Source organism: Populus alba, chromosome 2, assembly GCF_005239225.2.
Source record: "Populus alba chromosome 2, ASM523922v2, whole genome shotgun sequence".
Lineage (NCBI taxonomy): Eukaryota > Viridiplantae > Streptophyta > Magnoliopsida > Malpighiales > Salicaceae > Populus > Populus alba.
Genome location: NC_133285.1, coordinates 6,383,825 through 6,404,388, shown reverse-complemented (window position 1 = coordinate 6,404,388; position 20,564 = coordinate 6,383,825). Strand labels below are relative to the sequence as shown.

General features: G+C 34.1%; 2 protein-coding genes across 3 annotated transcripts; both read left to right on the top strand.

The window, feature by feature from the left end:
- The first annotated feature begins 1,679 nt into the window (after window positions 1-1,679).
- LOC118028118 (uncharacterized) lies at window positions 1,680-5,083 on the top strand. 2 transcript variants are annotated; one of them, XM_035031652.2, is made up of 6 exons: window positions 1,680-2,126; window positions 3,243-3,369; window positions 3,862-4,001; window positions 4,133-4,195; window positions 4,286-4,354; window positions 4,695-5,083. In XM_035031652.2, exons 1-6 carry the CDS (start codon window positions 1,914-1,916, stop codon window positions 4,764-4,766), a joined length of 684 nt encoding a protein of 227 aa, XP_034887543.1. In that variant the 5' UTR covers window positions 1,680-1,913; the 3' UTR covers window positions 4,767-5,083. The 2 variants fall into 2 exon arrangements, with proteins under 2 accessions (XP_034887543.1, XP_034887544.1); XM_035031653.2 differs by having other exon boundaries at window positions 1,681-2,126; window positions 3,243-3,378.
- Window positions 5,084-13,251: 8,168 nt separating this feature from the next.
- On the top strand, window positions 13,252-15,058 carry LOC118028083 (calcium uniporter protein 4, mitochondrial). Its single transcript, XM_035031607.2, has 2 exons — window positions 13,252-13,900; window positions 14,341-15,058. The coding sequence occupies exons 1-2, from the start codon at window positions 13,331-13,333 to the stop codon at window positions 14,800-14,802; spliced, it is 1,032 nt and encodes a 343-aa protein (XP_034887498.1). The 5' UTR covers window positions 13,252-13,330; the 3' UTR covers window positions 14,803-15,058.
- Window positions 15,059-20,564: the final 5,506 nt, after the last annotated feature.

Sequence of the window (20,564 nt, the reverse complement as noted above, 5' to 3'; positions counted from 1 at the left end):
TCCTTCCCGAGTATCTTTTATCCTGTGAAATTTTATCAATATTTTTTTATTGTGCCAGGTTCAAAAAATAAACAAAATTTAATTATTTTGTTTTATAGGTCAAGAGAACATTATTCGTCAATTTATTGTGCCGAAGTATTCGTATTTGCGGCACGCTAGTATTTTATAAATTTCATGACCTCGTTTCAACTTTTCAATTCAAATCTAAAGAGTAACGTGAAAAAGAACCCCATTAACTTTAAGAAGTCTTGAACCTTATTTCGCATCCAGTCTAATACATACACACATATAGAAACATACAATTGTTGCTGGCACCGTAGATAAAGATGATGATGATCCTTCATTGGCAAAACTACAAGCTTGATATCAGCACTGCGTTGCACAGCAGTCAAACAAAGTTTAACACAGCTATAAAGTTACAAGTGGTATTGTCTGATAAATTGCATTCATTCTTCCAGCACTTATAAATCTCATCCAAAAGCGACCCCATGCCCCGCGGTGCACCAAACTACCATGGTCCACTCGCTAGATTAAAGAATACATAGTATATTCTTATATTGACATGGTGAGTATATTGTGTATTTGGACACAGTATTGGCGATCAACGGATGTGATGATCACGTGGATGGCATGTAATGCTGCAGCTAGTTTGTATACCAGTGTGACGTGATCTTTGGCAAAGGTCCGTCCAGTCATGTTTCAAATTTGGTGATCATTACACGTGGAGTATGGATACATTTTCTTGACGCCTTTTGTTCTATTGAAGCAGCGTAGACTTTCTATCCAACGGCTGCGACGATCTCGAAATGGTTCAGTGGCTGAAACATCGACATCGGAGATCCGACGGTTGATATTGCCTAATTGTGGCGGGAAAATCCGGTGGGAAAACAAAGGCACTATTTTTTTAGAGTTTATAATTCTGGACATGGAGGCAAAATAAATAAATTTGGCATCCCATGCTGGATAGGACAACACCGACGGCAGGTAGCTCTATCCCCACACGCGGGTCCCGCAGAGGTTTCCGTTACGTTTCCATTCTGCCGTTTTCTTTTTCCTTTCCCATTCTCATTTGCTTTTGGAGGTATTTTTTTTCTAATTATGTTAGTTTTTATTTTTTAAAATATTTTTTTTATTTTAATATATATATATATATATATTAAATTTATTTTCAACTTCATCATATCATAATAATCCAGGATGGCTAAAATAAATTAATTTAAAATAAAAAAAATCTTAATCTTTATAAAAATATTTTTGTGTGTTTTGTATAGTGATGTCAGATATTTTTAAAAAATATTTTTCTAATTGAAAATTTATTAAAGTTTATAAATATTAATATACTAAAATAATTGTAAAGTATTAAAAAAACACATCAAATCAAACACAATTTCAAACCACTACCATGCACGAAGCTATATCCAGCACCAGGAGCAAGGTCAATCCCGTCATTACAGTTCCCCTTTAGCATGAAGTCAAACAGTCAACTCCTCCGTATACGACATCCTTAATTAATTTCCTCAATTCAAATCCCATCGAATCCAAAACCGCTAGTGAAGAAGTGCTTTTTAGCATGATAAACGTCACTATCTTCCCTTCTTACGTGTCACCCTCCTACCGGTCCATTCTCTCTCGTCGGGATTAATAGCAACACGACCAATAAACAAAACCAGGAGTCTCTTTCTTCTTCTCTCTCTCACACGAAAGCACATAAAACTTTCTCTCTCATTAAACTGTGTTTTTTCTCTCTCACAAAAATCCCTAAATTTCACTTCAATTCCTCTCTCTTGATCCCCAAAGCGTCCACTGCCTTTCTCTGCAATGCATGATCTTCATTTCGAGTTTTGAAACTCGAATTTTGACTCACTGAGTCGAGAGAGAGGATTGTTTATAGATATAGTTAATTACTTCTTATAATGTTGGAGACAATGGAGAGTTCAGTGAATGGAGGAGTTGTGGGGGGGTTTTCTCACTTACAGAGCTGCGGTGACAGTAGCGAAGAAGAGCTTTCTGTGCTGCCACGTCATACTAAAGTGGTGGTTACAGGAAATAACCGTACTAAGTCGGTGCTTGTGGGTCTTCAAGGTGTTGTGAAGAAGGCAGTTGGGCTTGGCGGGTGGCATTGGCTGGTAATTTTTTCCGTCTTAAGGAAATGAGTTTTATGTGCTGTCATCCGTGGTATGGTTTGCTTTTGAATGGTGGTGTGTTTTTTTTGCAATGCAGGTCAATGTAATGGTTTGGGGTTTGGGGTTTGTGTTGATGTGATACCAACCATTAAACAGTTGCTTTAATTTTGCATTTTCTGTTGATAGAAGATGAGATGACGGGGTATAGGTTTGTTAGGATCAAGGAGCTTTATGGTAATTGCAAGTAATGATTCAGGAAATAGGTTTTCATTGCATGTGGATTTTCTACCAATGGATCTGGTATTTTTTGAAATGCGGGATTTCAAATGGTTATTGTTTTTGGATTATCTCTGTTTTGGATTGATTTCTATTGCTTTGCATGACGAGGCTGTATTGGGGAATCTTGTTATGATTCTTTTTTTAACTGATTTTCTTTTGGTTATATATAAAAAAACTCAATTGAATTCAGCTGGTTTAAATAATTTATTAGATTCCTCTGTTCTCTTGGATGCTTGATTTTTTTTTCTTTTTTGGCAAATGAAGGTGTTCTTAACATGAAATGAAGTAAAACTTGTTTGGCTTCCTGGGTTATTGATGGAGTTCCCTAATCTTGCTCTCAAAGAGCTCTTGTATCTGTTTATTTAGTTAATTTCTACTGAGATAGTTTACTCTCTCTCTCTCTCCATTTTTGGCTGGCTTGACAATCTTTTGATATGGGGCTAAAGACGATAAATAAAGCTCTTCTTTCTTAGGATGTTCCACACCACTTTAGGTATTACCTTTTAAACATTTCATCTCTCTCTTCAACCGGGTTTTTATTCTCGGAGAAAAAGAATTTTTGCCGTGGTTTGTGTTTCTTATGCTTGATTAAGCATTTTAGCTATTAAGTAAATTGCTTATCATGATTTTTTTTTTTGTATAATAGTTATAAAAAGTTTAAATAGTTATTCTTGCCTCAACTCCAATATTGGACTTACTTCATTACCGCTGTTTCTTGCCTTCTGCTATCTTCCTGATGTCTACCGACTTACCCATGTATTGGTTTATCATATGATGCCATCCCGTCTGGCACTTCTTGTGGTTCTGATATCTTTGATTCTCCGATTACTGTAATTACAGGTCCTGACAAATGGCATAGAAGTAAAGCTACAGAGGAATGCTCTTAGTGTGATCGAGGCTCCCACAGGCAATGAGGAGGATGATGATCTGGAATTTGAGAATGTGCAATGGAATGGATTGGATATGGGTGAGCTTGGTTAGTAAATCTCCCTTCTAAAATACTATCTTCTGATTCCAAAATTTTAATGAGACTTGTTGTAGCGTAACTCGGTTAAAAGTTGTGGAAACGAGCCCTTTATTCTAGAGAAAATAAGCTTTCAATCTCATGGTGACTTGCTCTGCCGTGCTGATTTGCTAATTGCAGTTATGTTTCTTTGTAAATCTTCTTAATGTAGTACCGTTGTCCGTTCCAAATTGTCTTAGTAAAAACGTTTGGCATTGGTTAGGGGAATCTTTAGTCTTTCAGGTGTAATTAAATGTTTGCTTATACTCTAACAGTGGGTTCTTAACAGTATGTTTTATTGGTGAAAGTGGTCAAGTTTGGCACATATGATCCATTCTGTCTTCCACTTTCACTTTCACTTTCACTATTGCCAGAAGCTCCCTTGTGTTATTTCCTCTTCTTTTTGCTGGGTCCACCATCTTTTTAATTCTGGTTGTGTCATCTCTAATTTTCCAGCATCCGATGACACTCAAAAGTCCCATAGATCAAGGAATCGGACACACAAATCAACAGGATCATCTCACAAGACCATGAGCAGGTCTCTCTCTTGTGACTCGCAGTCTAAGGGCTCTATTTCCACACCTCGTGGGACCACAGTATGTGATCTTTAATCTGTACTCCTATTTACTTTTTTGCCTTTTTTTTTCCATGATCATAATTTTAAAAAGAAATGAGTACGTAAATGTGTACTAGTATATGATTTTTTAGCATCTCGTCTCCACTGCAGAAGGTTGACCTCAGCAAGTTGGAGGTGGCTGCACTGTGGAGATATTGGCGACACTTTAACCTTGTAAGTTTTGTTTTTTAGCCGGCGGGAAACTCGAATAAGTTAATTCTTTCTGTAGCATGCCAGCATAATTAACATCATCGATTTTTCTAGGTTGATTCCATTCCCAACCCATCCAAGGAGCAACTAATTGATGTTGTTCAGAGGCATTTTATGTCACAGGTACTCTCAAAATTGTCATAGTTCATGCAGGTTTTCTTGTAGTTCCTTCCCCTCATTTTTTATCTCCATTTGTAATCATCAATTTAAAATGTATTTTGTGGGATTGAGAATCAGATGCTTTAAAAACAGAAGAAGATGGAAGTCGGTAACCATATTCGATGGACATTTTTCTCGTATTCCTGAAATAGGTTCTTGGACCTAGTGATAGCAAGTTTTTACTTTTCTGGAGCACTATTGTTCTGGGGTTCAATTCTCAGAATTTATTTTCCCATTCTTTCTGGAAGTTGTAGTGTTTGTAACAGAAGTTTATTAATCTGAACATGATCTTTTGCTGGTGCAGCAAATGGACGAGTTGCAGGTCATTGTGGGATTTGTCCAGGCTGCAAAAAGACTGAAGACTGTCTGCAAATGACCCCGAGATAAATAGAGATCTGAGTTTCCATGTCCTGCTAACAGATACTTGGCACTTGAAAATCCTCCTCCCAACGTGTAACATATGGATCCCTGGCTTGTTTATCATCGTATCTATCCCTAGGTTAGTATTTAGCCCGTCAGAGCTATAGAGAGGTTCCTTCTTTTTGTTAACCTATGTAGATATATGTAAAAACCGGTGAGGTCACTAGACCTCTAAGAAGTCCCCGTGGCCTTCTTCTAAGCTTGGTTTAATTAATGTATTGCTGACTTTGTGGGAAAAAGGGTTTCTGAAAATGTATACTTTCTCTTTGGTAATTTTCCACTCTCTGTGTTGGCCACCACGCATGGGTTCTGTGCTTTTCAAATCTAATCCCTCTGAATTTTGAAGATGAGAAGTGAACTCCCGCTTTGGATTTGGAAATTTTGCCATGGGAGAAGTGTCCACGCTTGGTATTTATTAGGTGAAGAAAACCCTTAACAAATCTCGACTCTCCAGGTCAAAGAACTATCATTATTGTGAGGCTTCGTTTGGTTTTCACTGTAGATTTCGAAGGGTTTGGTTAATTAATGTATATTGTAGTTTTGTACAAGTTTTATTTTTATTTTTAAAAATTTGGTTAAAAAAACTTTAAAATATAGTTATTTTAAATTTATGTTTTTAATCCATACATGTAAAAGTTATCCACACCACTATTATTTAAAAGGGCCACTATTATTTGAAAGGGTGTTTATGGTTGTTTTTTTAAATTATTTTTTATTTTAAAATATATTAAAATAATATTTTTTTTGCATAAAAAATATATAAAACATTAAAAAAAAATAATTTTTAGTTATTTTTTTTAAAAAAAATTTAAATACTCTCGCGAAACAAAAATGGAAGGTTTCGCCATTCCATCCATACCTTGTCGAGGATCAGAGACAGTGAATCATGGCCATGCTTGCAACTTTTTGATTGTAGATGTGCCGTTATCTATCTTTCCGTATCTAAATGGGACCCAGCTAGTTGTTCTTACTATTTCATCGTGGGTGCACAGGATTAGAGCCCGTTTGTCTGTACGGAACTTCTTTTTTTAAATTTTGTGTAGAAGCTAATATTAAAAATAAATTTTATAAATTAAAAAAATTTAAAAAACAACAAACACTGCTGCTGCGATGACTCTCTAATCCCTATGTAAGTTAAAAACGGCTTTATTTAATAGAAGCCTACCCTTTCTAGAGCTCAGCTCTGTACCAGTTTGCTTTGGGCCATGATCATTGGTAGATTGTGGTGAAATAAATTATTGACATTGAATTAAAGGAAGTGGACAGTGTAGTTAAATGCCCGATGTACACGTCATCATATGGAATAGAAGTTGATAACGATTCAGACCTCTTGATGGGGTCTAGCCAATACCTTTCCTGAATAGCGAAATCAGCGTTAAATCTAAGTATTCATCATTTCACATGTTAATGTGAATTGTGTTAATGTGAATTGAAGGAGTTATTGTTTTTAAAAAATTTCAATGTAGTTTTCAAAATTTTATTTTGTATAATTTAGCTATTTTAAGCTCAAATTAACATCCGATTGCATATTTTTTTAGGAGAGGGTTGATTTCGTGTTTTGAGGTGTTTGTGTTTTTTTAAGGTTATATATTGATTTAACAAGGTTACAAGAGTATTTTTCAAGTGTCATAGATAAAAAATAAATTAAAAATGAGTTTTTAAATTAAAAAAAAACATGAACCTTAGTTTTTATGGCTAAAATTTAAAAAATTTAAATGATACATTATCTATTTTTTTCTTGAAAGAAATTGAAATAGACAACATATCATTCATATCACTAGCTTAAAAAACAATCAAGTGCACGCATGCGCTGGTCTAATCTTATAGGCTCGCTTGTGGGCCATTTCTTGATGGGCCACGTGCTTTGTTCGGTTTAAGGTTTAACTCCTTCTATGTGATTTCTTTAACTTATTCAACTCTTTTTAAATAATAATTATTTTTTAATTATATTTGTCGTGTTTAATTTTTATGAGATTAATATGATTCATTTATATTTTTTTTAATATTTTATATAGATTTTAAACTTATTTTAAAAATTAAAAAATATTTATTTTTATAATATTTTTAATATGTAACCTTACATATCTTTTTTTATTTTATTTTATTCAATAACAGGCTCGAGGAGAAGCATAGCTAGTGTTTAGTGGTTGAAATCTTAAATACCCGCAAATAAACTCAGTATGTGAATTGATAAAGTTGCTGCTTTTATTCAGGATTTTACTCGGTAAGGCCCCCTGCTTTATGCCAATAGGTTTCTTTAAACAGCCATTTATGCCAATAGGTTTTTTAATGCCACTAGATTCCTCGCGCCTCTATAGCCATCTACTTTTAAATGAGATGTACCAAAACCTGCTCATGTAAGTAATTATTTAATTTAGTCCTAGCATATGAAGTTTTTACTTTTATTTATTTATTTATTTATTTGCATCACATGGCTGAAAAAATCAGCTAATGAACCACTACCTGAACCAATAAAGATAACATCACATTGCACTTGAGGTCTTGATCCAGCGGTTGAAAGGACTTATTTCTTTTTTCTGTATCCTGGGTTCAAACCTCACCGTGCACGCCTGTCACCCCCGCGGTGCCTTACATGTTCATTGGGTTTACAGAATGTTCAGTGAGCCGTGGGATTAGTCGTGGTGCGCGCAAGCTGGCCCGGACACCCACGTAAATAAAAAAAAAAAAAAAAAAAAGATAACATCACATTGATTACACATACATAATTGAAGACTATTTCTTTGACTCGGAGCACAAAAATCATAACAAAGATAGTGAATTTTATCGAGATAATTTACACGATCACTCCGGTATTTTCTATTTAGTTAAAATTAAATTAAAATCATTTTGTATTATAGATAAAGTACAATTAAAACTCTCAGTATACCACCAATGGCTACATAGTACCTGTAAAAATTCTCAACATTTCCGATGCTATTTTTCATACTACCTCGGTGAAACTGCCAGCACTAGACTTTTGTTTGCCTGCAAGGACCCATACTCTTCAATCTTGGTTGCAGCTAATTCCCCCCTCAACAGCATTGATGTATTCCCCGTTGCCCTCTAAGAAAATTGTGAAATTAATGGACGTTGCCTTGTTCCTTTGATTCCTCTGTGACCATATCCCTTCCAGATCTTAATTTTTAATTGGGTTAGAGAATTAGGGCGTGATACGACTATGAAACCTTTGATTCTGGACCACAGGCGTCAACGTCCCTGTATCTTTCACTGGGTTGGCCAGAGCGGCGGTGACAAGGAGGCTCTCGAACGTTGTCCAATAAGAATCATCAAGCAGAGTGAAGCATTCATGGTTATCTTCAAGAGGGATGCTCCCCCCCCTTCCTTTCCTTGAAAGCGCAACGTGAAGGGGGGTTTTCCTCAGTTTCAGTTGACATAAATCTGGCCAAGATATTTTTGTTGGATTCCTTTGGTTGACGATGCAAATCACCAGCAGTCAAGAACAGTAAAAGTTACTGTGAGTGATTAAGAATCAAGAATAGTAGAAATCCAGGATTCAGATCTTGCCTCTGGGTGACTTACATTTTCTGATTCTTGCGAACCGAGCCCTTACATAAAAAGAGCGAACTGTGCCGTCAATGTTCAAGAACTGGCATGACCTATCACAAATAGTTCCAGACAATGGAGCCTGCTTCTGCGTGTAATTTATTGACGGGCTAGAAATTGTTTCATGGAAGAGTCACCCTGGACTGTAAAATCAAATAGGTCAGCTGGACCAACTCTGGCAATCAGGTTCCCTCTAGATCCGATTCAAGTCCAAGTTGAGTTCTGGGTACTGTTTGTTTCCGCAGGTGTTTTTTTTTAAAATGGTTTTAAGAAAAAAAAAATTATTTTTTTCTTTCTTTCTTCATGCATATATGTCATCTTTGCCACTGTGTAATTTATTTTCTCTCTCCATTCTTATCTTATGTCTAGAAGTTTATTGGTTTTTCTTTCCCTTCCTTCCCCCTTTTATCAATGTAGATAATGTAGAAATGATATTTTTGTGATTTTTTGCAATGTTTTTTTTTTTTCTTTCTCCGGCCATGCATATGTATCATCTTTGCCACCATGTAATTTATTTTTTTCTCCATTCTTATCTCATGTCTAGAAGTCTCTTGGATTTTCTTTTCCTTTCGTCCTCCTTTTTTTTTTTTTTGCAATTACAATGTCAAAATCCCTTCTATTCTACCATTTTTTTCTTCATTTGAATTTAATTTTTTTTTTTCTTGTCTTAAAAACAACCACCACCACCACCAACTCTCTCCTCCCTTGTCCCCCCCCCCTCCTCTTTTTTTCCTCTTTTGCCATTCAAAATGGTGAAGGGTGAGTGGTGGGCTGGGATTGATATTGATTCGCAGATCAGTTTTTAAATTTCTGATCTTTCTCTCTGTTGTTTTTTTCTGATTTGTTTTTTGCTTTTGGAGAGTGGAGTCGCAAGCATTTCTAGAATTAGGAACTGCCAGGTGTTGAAATTGGGAGAGAGGGAAAGCTACTGTCAAAGAAATGGGCAGAGTTTGAAGAAGTCGATAGTTGTTTATTTTTTATAATAATACACATCAAATTTCAAGAAAACTAGGGCATTGCTTGCACCAACATGCTAGCCTCTGGGCCTAGCCGAAGTGACTGGATTTCCCAACCTATATTTTTTTCTAGCCATTTGGGCTTTGGACTAAATACCTGGATTTGCTTCCCGGCACCAATCTAAAAATTATCTCTATGGCGCCAAATGATTTCTTTACTAGATAATTTGTCTACCATTCATTTAATTAGCTAATTTGTGAGGTTTGAAGCAGGATATAGAGAAAGGGACAAGTTCTTTTAATCGCTGGACCAAGACATTAAATGCTGTCTACCATTCATTTAATTAGCTAATTTGTTGACCATCCATTGTTGGTTCACTTACCATTAATTTTATTTATTAATATACTCCATTGAAATTAGTTTTCTTCCAAAAACTTTTGGTATTGTCGTCGGAGTAAGAACATCTCCCACCCCATTACAGAGCAAGCACTTTGAATAGCAGATCAGATGCAGCGTGCTGTGTGGATCCAAAATCCACCATAGTTTTAAGACCGGAAAACAGCCGAATCTTTCTCAAAGTCATCTGCTCATCTCTTAACATGGGTGGTATATATCATCCTCATTAGCTGGTTGATTCTTAATTGTTTTTCATATAAAAAATCACCCTTTCAAGTTTTATCGGCGAAACCAGTAGGTCTCTCATCTAGTATAGTAAAATTCTTGTAATCACAATTTAATCACTCTTGTAACAAGACGATTTTCGATAGCTACAAATTACTACCTCTAGCCTGCAAACGGGCATGAAAAAAAAGAAGCATGGAAATTTCATAAACAGAATTTGGCCCGTGGAAGGAGGAAATTCTAGCCGTAAAAAGCCAATGATTTCCCTTTCTTTAGCCTTAAATTTGATCGTATTTAAGATGGTCGATAGAGACTCAAAGGCGTTATAATTTCTTCAGGCGAACACGATAAACCTGGCATTATCAAACTCTTTTCCACCTTGAAAACAATGGTTTCTTCTTTGGCATTACTGTGATTTGTATCAACAATTCCATTATCTCCACCGGTCTCGATGATTGGATATTCACTTTACTATTATATATGATCAAGATTCAAGAACACTACAAAAGATGCCAAACCTTTTTAGTCAAGGATTCAATTTAGATCCCACAACGTGGGAGTTCTTTATAATCAATCACCCACAATGAGGGACTTCCTTTGCACCTTTTCTCCAACTCAAATTAAGCACCCAACAAATGATGTTTTGTTTTCTAATGACCTGGTGTAATCTGGTCAAAAGATTTGAAGAAAAGCAGCTTTCTTTCTGCTGTGTCTTTTCCTCAAATATTGGCTAATGGGATATTTATCTTAGTTATTTAATATAGAAAGCGCAACCAGTTGCTGCGATTTTTTATATATATATATTAATATGGTGCCCGACCAACTTGTATGTATTTTAACTAATTTCATAAATTCTTAAATTAACAATTATATAAATTTTTAATGACTCTGAAAATACTAAGAACTCATAATTATTAAAATATAAATTCAAAATCTAACCATTTGCTTTTCCCCGTTTGAGCCGTCTCTGGACCATTTATTTTCCCGTAAGACAGCAAAAGAGAACCCTTTTGCATTATCTAAAAGGATTGGAAAGAAAGAAAGAAATATGTTCTTCATTGAGAGTGCATATGGCAGGCATTCTTCATAGAAGCAAGCTCTGCGAGGCATTTGGCAGGCGTACAAAAGGGCAGGGCGATGCATGCAAAAGAGAAGCCCTTCGAGGTGACAAGTAAGGAGGTTTTGGCATGCGACGTTTCTACCAGTGACCAATGAATTATTCACTGTCTATTGCATCATCGTTTTGTTAGCTGTTATTGCATCATACTAAATGCAGCTAATGGGGACTTGAAGTTCTTGTCTCTTCTCAGATTTGCATTTTCTCGTGCTTCTCCGTGTAAAAAGCTCCGGTGATGTTAGGGCTACCCAACGCCAGATTTGCTTACAGTTGCATATTTTCCAGAGCTCGTTTTTGTTTTGTTTTTTTTCATAAAGTAAATCAAAGAAAATGTTTGCCATTCAAAAGAAAACATATGGCTTTGATAGGGAAAAGTGTTTTCCTTTCTTGAAGGAAAAACACTCTTCACTAATTATAAACTTTTATACATGTTTCCCAAATTTCTATTACAAATTAATCATTTTGTTATGCTACTGTAGGGTAGCGCTATTTGCAGCTTGAATTAATCATAATTTTTTTTGAACGAAAAAATAGTTCAAGTTTACTGTTTAATATTATTATTAAACTTAATTTAATAAGTTAATTTTAAAACTTCATAGCCCGACTTATTCTTAAATTAAATTTAAAATTAAATTATGTGAAAATCATCATGACATGATCTAATTAATTTGACAGGTTTAAAGACAATCTAAATCACCAATAAAAAATATAACTTGACTTTTAAAAAAATTTAAGATAACTTTTGTATTTTAATATTAAGACGGTAACGTATTAAATTGACTCGGATTTCACTGTTTAACCCTTTAAATCTGTAATCAATTATGTACTCCACTAAGTTTTGAGAAATTTGATAATAAAAATAAACTCATAAAATCAAACACAAATCAAATGTTTTAGACTCTAATATATAATCTCGTAAAAAACAAAGTAAAATCATTTAAAAAGATAAATTTAAATTAATTAATTATTAAAAGATAAAATAGGAAAATAAAAAGAAAAAAAATAATTTTTTTTTATTGTTTATATGAACATTGAATTAGATAAATATTGAAAAAAAAATTGAAAAAAGGAAGAAGAAAAATGAAAAGAAAAAAAAACAACCTCGTTCACTATTCATATATAAACTAATGATGGTACTTTCCAATACTTAAAACTACTCGATTTAAAACTAGTTTATCTTTACGAGGAGAACGTTACTATATTGTCCAACAATTTGGAAAATTACTTAATTTTAACAATTTCCATTTAAAAAGAAAACAAAGAAAGCATTAAAAAGGGAAATAGGTTTTCATTAAAAGGATTCATTTTTATGATTATCAAATCGTTAAATAATATATTAAGAATAAAAAGTATTTATACTGACAATTATGATTTTTATACAGAATTTAAATTATTATTTTTTATGAAAATTCATTTTCATTGCCATAAATAATTAAATAAAATTTTAAAGAGCACCCCACATCACAGGACATGAAATATCATCTTATACATTTATCTTTCATATTTGTACTTCATTATTTAATTAATATTACCAATTATTTTTAAGATTTATTAGTTTATATAATTTTTAATTTATTTTATTAAAACCAAGCATCAATTTTTCTATTATAAATTAAAAAATCTCATTGTGTCAAAAAAATACATTCACAATACTTGTATATATTTTTTATTTTAAAAATTAACTTAAAATTTTACATTTTGAGCATAAATATAAGTTTTGATCGGCACATGGTTTGGTTTAAAATCTAGATTATAAGTTGAATTGATCAATCTAAATTAATTTAAAATAGTATTATTTTAAAATTAAAAAAAAAAAAAAAATGAAAATGATATTATTAAAAAAAAAACTAAAACAATTCAAATTGAATCTCTCTTTCTTTTGTTTACAGGGTTGTTCAAAATAAAAAAATTAATATGATAAGTTAACTGGAGCAATTCTAACCCGTTTCAATATAAATTTTTTTTTATCAACAAATTACTAAGTTAATTAATGATACCCGACTGGATTTAATATAACCGAAGTCGGTGTAATAAATTAATAATGGAATCCAGATCGAGGTCATAAATGGTAAAAACTGATTCAATGCATTTTCATTTCGGTTCTCCTCTCTTTCCCTTTACTTTTTTTTTAAAAAAAAAAAAAAAAAAAAAAAAAAAAACTGTATATATATATGTATATGTACCGTGCCCCTCTCACTCATCATCACTCTTCAACCTCATTCAAGCACTTCAAATCACCGGATTCTCTCTGTTCTAATCAAATGGCGTTTCGAAAATTATTTTCGAAGCGTGCTGTGACCAACGATTATAGAGTTGCATCGCCGGCAGTAGCTCTAGACCACTCATCACCAATTAAATCTCTTACAACACCACAAAATAATGCAGCTTCCAAAACGAATCCATTTAAAGAGTTTCTCACTGGAGATTCCGTCGATACAGGGTTTTTCCGGCGTTTCCTTCACCGTAGAGCCATTAGCCAGTTACCCGAATTCATGTCCATGCCGGTGGGAGAGAAGTTAAGAGAAAAGCTCATTTCCGGTGACAGGCTCCACCTTGATGGTCTGACTCCTCCGGAAGAGATCGCTGGAGAGGCTAATAAGTTCGGGATTTCTGTTGAGAATGCAAAGAAGATCTTGAGGTTTTCTCTTGTGGAGAAGTTGAAGGCCAAACTTAGAGAGATTCCAAGAGGGTCGATTTGTTATTCGGAGTTTGTCAAAATTTGTGTTGATGAGTGTGGAAATGAAGGTCAAGGTGTTGAGTTTGCCAAGTTGCTTGACCAGTCCGGAAACGTCATCGTTTTAGGAAACATTGTGTTTCTCAGGCCTGAGCAGGTATTAATTTTTTTTTCAATTAGCTTTAATTATTTGATCAACAACAGTCCTCCCATTTTTTTTTCTTCTTGTTATGCTGTAATTTGTGTCCCGTAAGATTTAAATTATATATAATGACAAAGAAGATTAGCTTATGTAAGGGCCGCTGGCAAAAAGATCATTAAATTTTGCTGGGTAACTTTTGCCCCCATCTAGAGGAGGCCGTATCCCAGGAGAAGTGATACAAATAGATATGATTCTTCGAAATATTGATGGCCCTTGTCCATATATAGGACACAAGTGGTCTGTGTGTGTTACTGTCCTATGGCCATTTGTTTTTCTAGACTTGCCATGGGACAACCGGAGAAATAATGCCATAATCGTGACAATTATGATTAACTAATTTATGTAACTCAGTTTATCGTGTTCATCTTGATGTTTTTTTCTTTTTAATGTACCAGGTGGCGATATCAATGGAGAATATGATATCCCAGACCATTGCAGCTCCTGATGATCCGAGAAGAGAACACCTTGAGCATATGGAGAAACTAAAGGTGATAATCGACCAGAAGGCTAGAACCCAGGTCCGAGGAGAGCTTTATTGTGGGCTGGGCTTTCTAGTGATCCAGACACTTGGGTTCATGAGGCTCACCTTCTGGGAACTTAACTGGGATGTCATGGAGCCGATATGTTTCTTCGTCACCTCCCTTCACTTCGCCATAGCCTATGGTTTCTTCCTGAGAACATCCACTGAGCCCTCTTTTGAAGGTTACTTCCAGCAACGCTTCAAGGCCAAACAAAAGAAACTCATGAAGATCCATGGTTTTGATGTCCAAAAATATAACCATCTTCGCAAAGTTTTTTACCCTAACCTTGGCTATGGTTTACCACAATCAGAATATTACAAACCCGGGCACCATTAAAACATGTATGCAAGTATGTTTAGTTTATGGTATCAAAATTGTGCAAATGGTTTAGTTTATTATAACAAGATTGTAATTTAAAAATAATTAGTATATAATTATATATTGGTAGTTTATCATCTCAAGGGCATGTCCAACAAAAAATATCCTAGAAAAAACTAGAATTTATATATGTTTAAATCTATAAACTCAATATATATATATTATATCAACTACGATTAAATTAAAACAAGAAAGATATTTATTTATTGAAGTAATGAAGCATTTTATATATGTTTATTTCTCCTCACTTGCAACTAAGATGTATATAGTATATCTCTTAAGATTTCAACACCATCATTTCAATTTATATGTGTTTTTAAATCAAGTTTTTTGAATTAAAAAAATATGAAATTTAAATATCTCTCAACAATATAAACTTAAATTCTAGATTTTAGAAAAAAAATCAAAACAGAAAGTAAGTATAAAACACTAAAATATAAGGCGAAGAAGATTGTGTAAAAATCTAAAAAAATTATTGGCTTAAACTTTTAGAAAGTTGAAGAATTAATTTCTATCATTACCAATCATTAATTAGTCACCATAAATAAAAAATTGAATTTTAAAAAATTCAAGAGTACTTTGAATAGGATAATTAAGGGTTGTTTGAGATTTTTCTCTACTCATTAATAATTTATTTATTTAAAATAAAATTTTAATAATTTTTATATACATAAAAAAATTATTTTGTTAATTTGAAAATGACTCAAAGGTTTGTAAGAAAATACTATTTTGATAAGAATATTATCTTGGATAATTAACATGCCAACATATGATGAAGGTCATCGCAATATAGAACAAGCACGCTACTTTCTTTGAGCTTTGATGGCGTTATTTTTTAGTGTTGTCGAGATTGTACACGCAATAGCATCGTTACAAGGCAGTGTGTGATAGAAATGGAGCTCCATTGCGGGTTTGGCAACCGATTTTTCTTCTTTCTTTTCCTCCTTTTTATTCTTTCTTCTCCTCTTAAGTTTCTTGCGCCTGCATTTTTTTTTACTCCACAAGAACTCCACTTCTAGGCCATGAATGATCAAATTAAAAAAAAATACGTGAAAAAAAAAGATGTAGAGGTGATGAAACAATAAAAGTCTTCGTTATTTTAGTGTTTTGTTAGATGAGCTCCACCCTCAATTCCATACCACAAATTTTAGAGGATGCTAAAACTTGAAGGCATGTGGTATGATAAACAATTTGGTTTTTCATCAATATTAACATACATCCTACAAGATTTTGCAGGAATCGATGTCTTTTGAGCCACAGCTAACAACAACATTTGAATCCATACTCTTGAGTTGAGGCTTCGAGCTCGAAGAAAAGGTTTTCCGATGGTTGATGACTGATTTTACGACAATACGGGTAACTCCTCTGCACACGTGGCCAGATCAAGACTGATGAGTTGTTGGGTAACGCGCAGGCAAACAAACTTGGGCCCAAAAAAGAAAAACAAAACGAACAGTTGAGAAACAGTCGGGCCTTGAATGGGATGGCAAAACAAGCAGGAATGGCCGGAAGCAGTCACTGAAAACCAGGCTATTTGAGCTTAATTGCCCACATAGGCTTTGATGGGCTCTTTTCTAATGACGTTGGTGTTAAGCCCACCACATTGGCCCACACGGCCCTTAAACTAAGAAAAAAGCAGGACATCGAAAGTGGCTGAGCTTAACGTCAGATTTAAGTTATGTGTTGGTGGCTGGATTCCATTGTTATTGTTTCTTAGAATTTTCGATGGAGAAGCGAAATGGAAAGTCAAAAATAAAAAAATAATATTTTTATTTATTTTTTTTTTGTTTTGCACACTTCAAGGAAAAAGCTAAACAAAATGCTAAAATACTTTTTCTCTCCTATAAATACTATTTTTACATATCTTTTCAAAGAGTCGAAACCAACAAAGTAGAGCCACTAAAAAAATAAACCAATTAAATGTAGTCATGTGAAAAAAAAACATCAAATTTATTAAAAAATAATAAAACACTTGTTTCTTCCACTCTAATATAAATGACTCTTCAAATGGTTTTTTTCCATTGGAATAGATATGATAAAAAAAGCTATATTTATACTATTCAAAATACTATTTTATCAATTTAGCTTTTCAAAATAACATTTTGCATTGGAGATGCTCTTAAAATATGTTTTTTAAAATATTATATTTTTTATTTTTAACATTAACATAGAACTAAACTAAAAAAATAATTTAAAACAAAATAAATTTAATTTTTTTCAAAAATATTTTTAAAAACAAAATGTCTCCTGATGCAATAATGCAACCACTGGAATCTGTAGGAGGTCCACGAGCATTGTAACGGTGACACTCAAAAGATCCGGCGACAACACTCAAAAGAAAGCCCGGTTATTCAACGAATCTCCCTTCACTTTGCATCGCTAGAAAATGATGCCTCTTTAACCAGAATTCCACATGCAGTTCTGAACAACTTTCCCGGTGCTTGTTTTGGAAGGAACATTCACATTGGATCAATGACCCGTCTCTGAAAATGATGGTTCAACTCCTTTCCCTGTGCCATCTCATTCGAGCAGAAAAGAATATCATTGAGTTCCGCCTCCCCTTCCACTTCAATCTAAAAGCTCTCTGTATGACCCACCAGAGAAGGGTGTTTTGTATGGTTTTAATAATGGTAGCAGTTTTTAGATCCCTTGATCCGCCATGTTAGGCGGAGCAGATCTGTGCTCAGCTACTTTAAAAGGTTGATAAAAGGCCAAACATGCCGGTAGACTAGTCTCGATCAGCTCACTAGCACTGCAATATTGCAGCATGAAGTATTAAATGAGGGGTTGTTGTGGAAGAAACCACCACCAGATCAAAGGTCCTTCCTGTGCTCTTCTTTTGTTGTTTTCCCGAATTTCTTAGTCATTAAACAACTGTGGTTAAGAACACCTAATCACCTTGTTCGTGAAGTAATTACAAGGCATGAGTACAGACATTCAAACTGAAGTTAGCGCACCTAATCGCCTAACCACTTCCCTCTCTCACTCTAGCAGCAGTCTTTGGTGGTGTATCAAACAAAGCACCTAACATAAGTTCCATTATTATTTCCTGAACAAATTATAATTGAATAAGTTGATCAAGGAATTTATTTAAAGGGCCTGCAAGTATTGGCCAAGTTGTCTAATTAAATTGGTGGACTAATTGAAAGGGGAATAAACCAAAAATTGTACACACATCAATTCACGCAAAATAAAAATCCATTGATTTAAGCACATATATTGGTGTTGGATAAACCCTTGACCAACATGATGACTCCCTGTCTTATTTTATTTCTTTTCAATTCATACAAGGAAGAAGTGGATTTTATTAAAATTCTATTTTTTAATTCAACATTTAAGACCCAGTAAGAGCCCACTTTGGAGAGAAAAAGAAAGAAAAATAAAAAAGATAAATTATTCAATTGGTCGGGTTAATTAATTACAGTAATATCGATAACTCGAGTCGTAAATTTTATAAGCTATCCTGAAATAATATAATATGTCATTATCTTTTTAATTCTCTAAATTATTTTTACAATTTAATCCTTAAAGAATCTATTGTTTCACATTTAAGCCTAATTGGGTTAATTATATATTAAAACTTAAAATGATAGTGGCGTGAAATTTTTGTTTAAATCGTGTTCCTATTTAAATAAGGTAATTAGCTCTCTCTTGTAGACGTTAGATCAAACAAGTCACACAAATTTTTTTTATATTTATTAAGTCATATGATGGTCAATTAATTTAATCTTATATACCAGTCAAGTTTTTAATTTTCATTTTAAATATTCAATCGCATATAAATAAAATAATGACACTCATGTTTTTTTAATGCAACGATCGACTTTTGATCTTGCCCGTAACACAGCATGGCCCCCGGCCTAGTGACTATACTATTGGTGATGTGGCAATTGATCATATGACGCTCCACAATACACAGGCTTCTTAATCAATTCCCGTCCGATCACAAATTCGCCGAGATTCAGACATAATTAGCAATTTGCATGTTTAACTTGAATGGTTTAAATGTATAGCTGTAATCAAGTGTTTAAAATCATGGTTCCACAAGTGGTTGGCTTCCACTAGCTTTCTCAAACCTTAAAAGAGGAAGCGGCTCGAGAACTCATTCTTGGAATGCAGGTCAAGGTATTAATGGCCATGTCCGTCCAGTGTTGGTGGCTCCACCTGACTCAACCTTCATATCCGGAAGACGCGCTACTTTAGGAGCGAGCAGCCGCGTGCCCCACCACTTTCCTTTTCCGGGAAAATAAAAATAAATTAAGGAACTGATTAGGAAGCCAGTTTTTCACTTTATACAGTTGCGGAAACCATGTATTAATGCCCCCCGTTGTACTGTTTCATGTCCGTTGTCAAGAAAATACAGAGTCGTAATGTTCCTTGGGCCATGATAAATGATGTCGGCATGTTGGATTAGTGAGATTTATTGCAGCATTAATTGCTCCGAAATAGACAAATTATGGGCACTATTAATCATGTTTTGTTTAAGTGGGATTATATGCTTTTGATTTTGAAAGGGCACTGTTAATGGAGTTAGTTGAGAATGCAAATATATTATTTACACTCAATCAAATAAATTAAAAAAAATGTATAAATCAATAAATTATAAAAGAGTTGTTAATAGTAATTAAATATTTAAATAAAAAATTAGTCTTTCTCTCAAAAGTAAAAGATAATATATTTAACCATTAACATTTCACATATCCGTAGATCATAATTAGTCAAAGGGCATTCCCTCTCGCAGGTATACATGCTCTCGATCGTTTGGAGTTCATATGTTTTTGTGAGAGATGGAGTTTCCAGTTCCAGAAATACTAAGCGATTGCTTTGCTTGGATGTGAAGGCAGGGTTAAAAAGGAAGATGAATCACTAACTCCATTAATGCTCGCTTGAAGAAATAGAATTGCAGACCGGAGGTTCGCCTGCGTTTGAAGCTTCTTAAAAATTACAGATTGACTGAGGCCGCTCCCATGAGAGCAAGACAGCACGAGAAGTGATTAGGTATGATTAATATATAGCCATTAATGCTTACAAAACAATGTTTTCCAATTATACGCTGTAATTAAATCAAGGCAAAATCAGGAGCCATGGGGAGTTTTTCCAAGTTTATCGGAGCAAATGTTAGACAGACTGCATGGTCCGTCCACTTGGATTTTTTTTATTATTATTTATATGGATGTTCGTATGTAACATGACTAATTTCATGGTTTACTGACTATCCTGTAAATTCAATAAACATATAAAATACTATGGAAGTGACAGGCGTCCACTTCGATTCTTCATGTGCCCTAGACGTAGCCACTTACTTGACCCAGGCTAGCCCCACTGGTTGCCCCCTTTAGCTAATAAAGACAACGAAGGGTGGAAGCCTATGTATACCTTAAAGGACACGATATATCCAAATACATGGCCAGGACAATATCTATCACGATAATTTTCACATGAATGGACCAGCCTCGGTAAGATATAGTATCATTACTTTGTTGAAAAATCTATTACATAATTTGATGTACTGCTTCCTTGGAAGCTTTGGCGGTTCATAAATACTAAATTGTCGGTAGTTTTAATATATATACACGGTGCGCGCTGTTCATCCTCTCATAGTTCAATTCAACGTGGATTTTAGGGTGTGTTTGGTATTGCGATAGCTTTTGTGGTTGTGATTTAAAAAAAATTGTTTTATAAAAAGTACTTTTAGTTGAGATTGGTTTGAAAAAATAGGT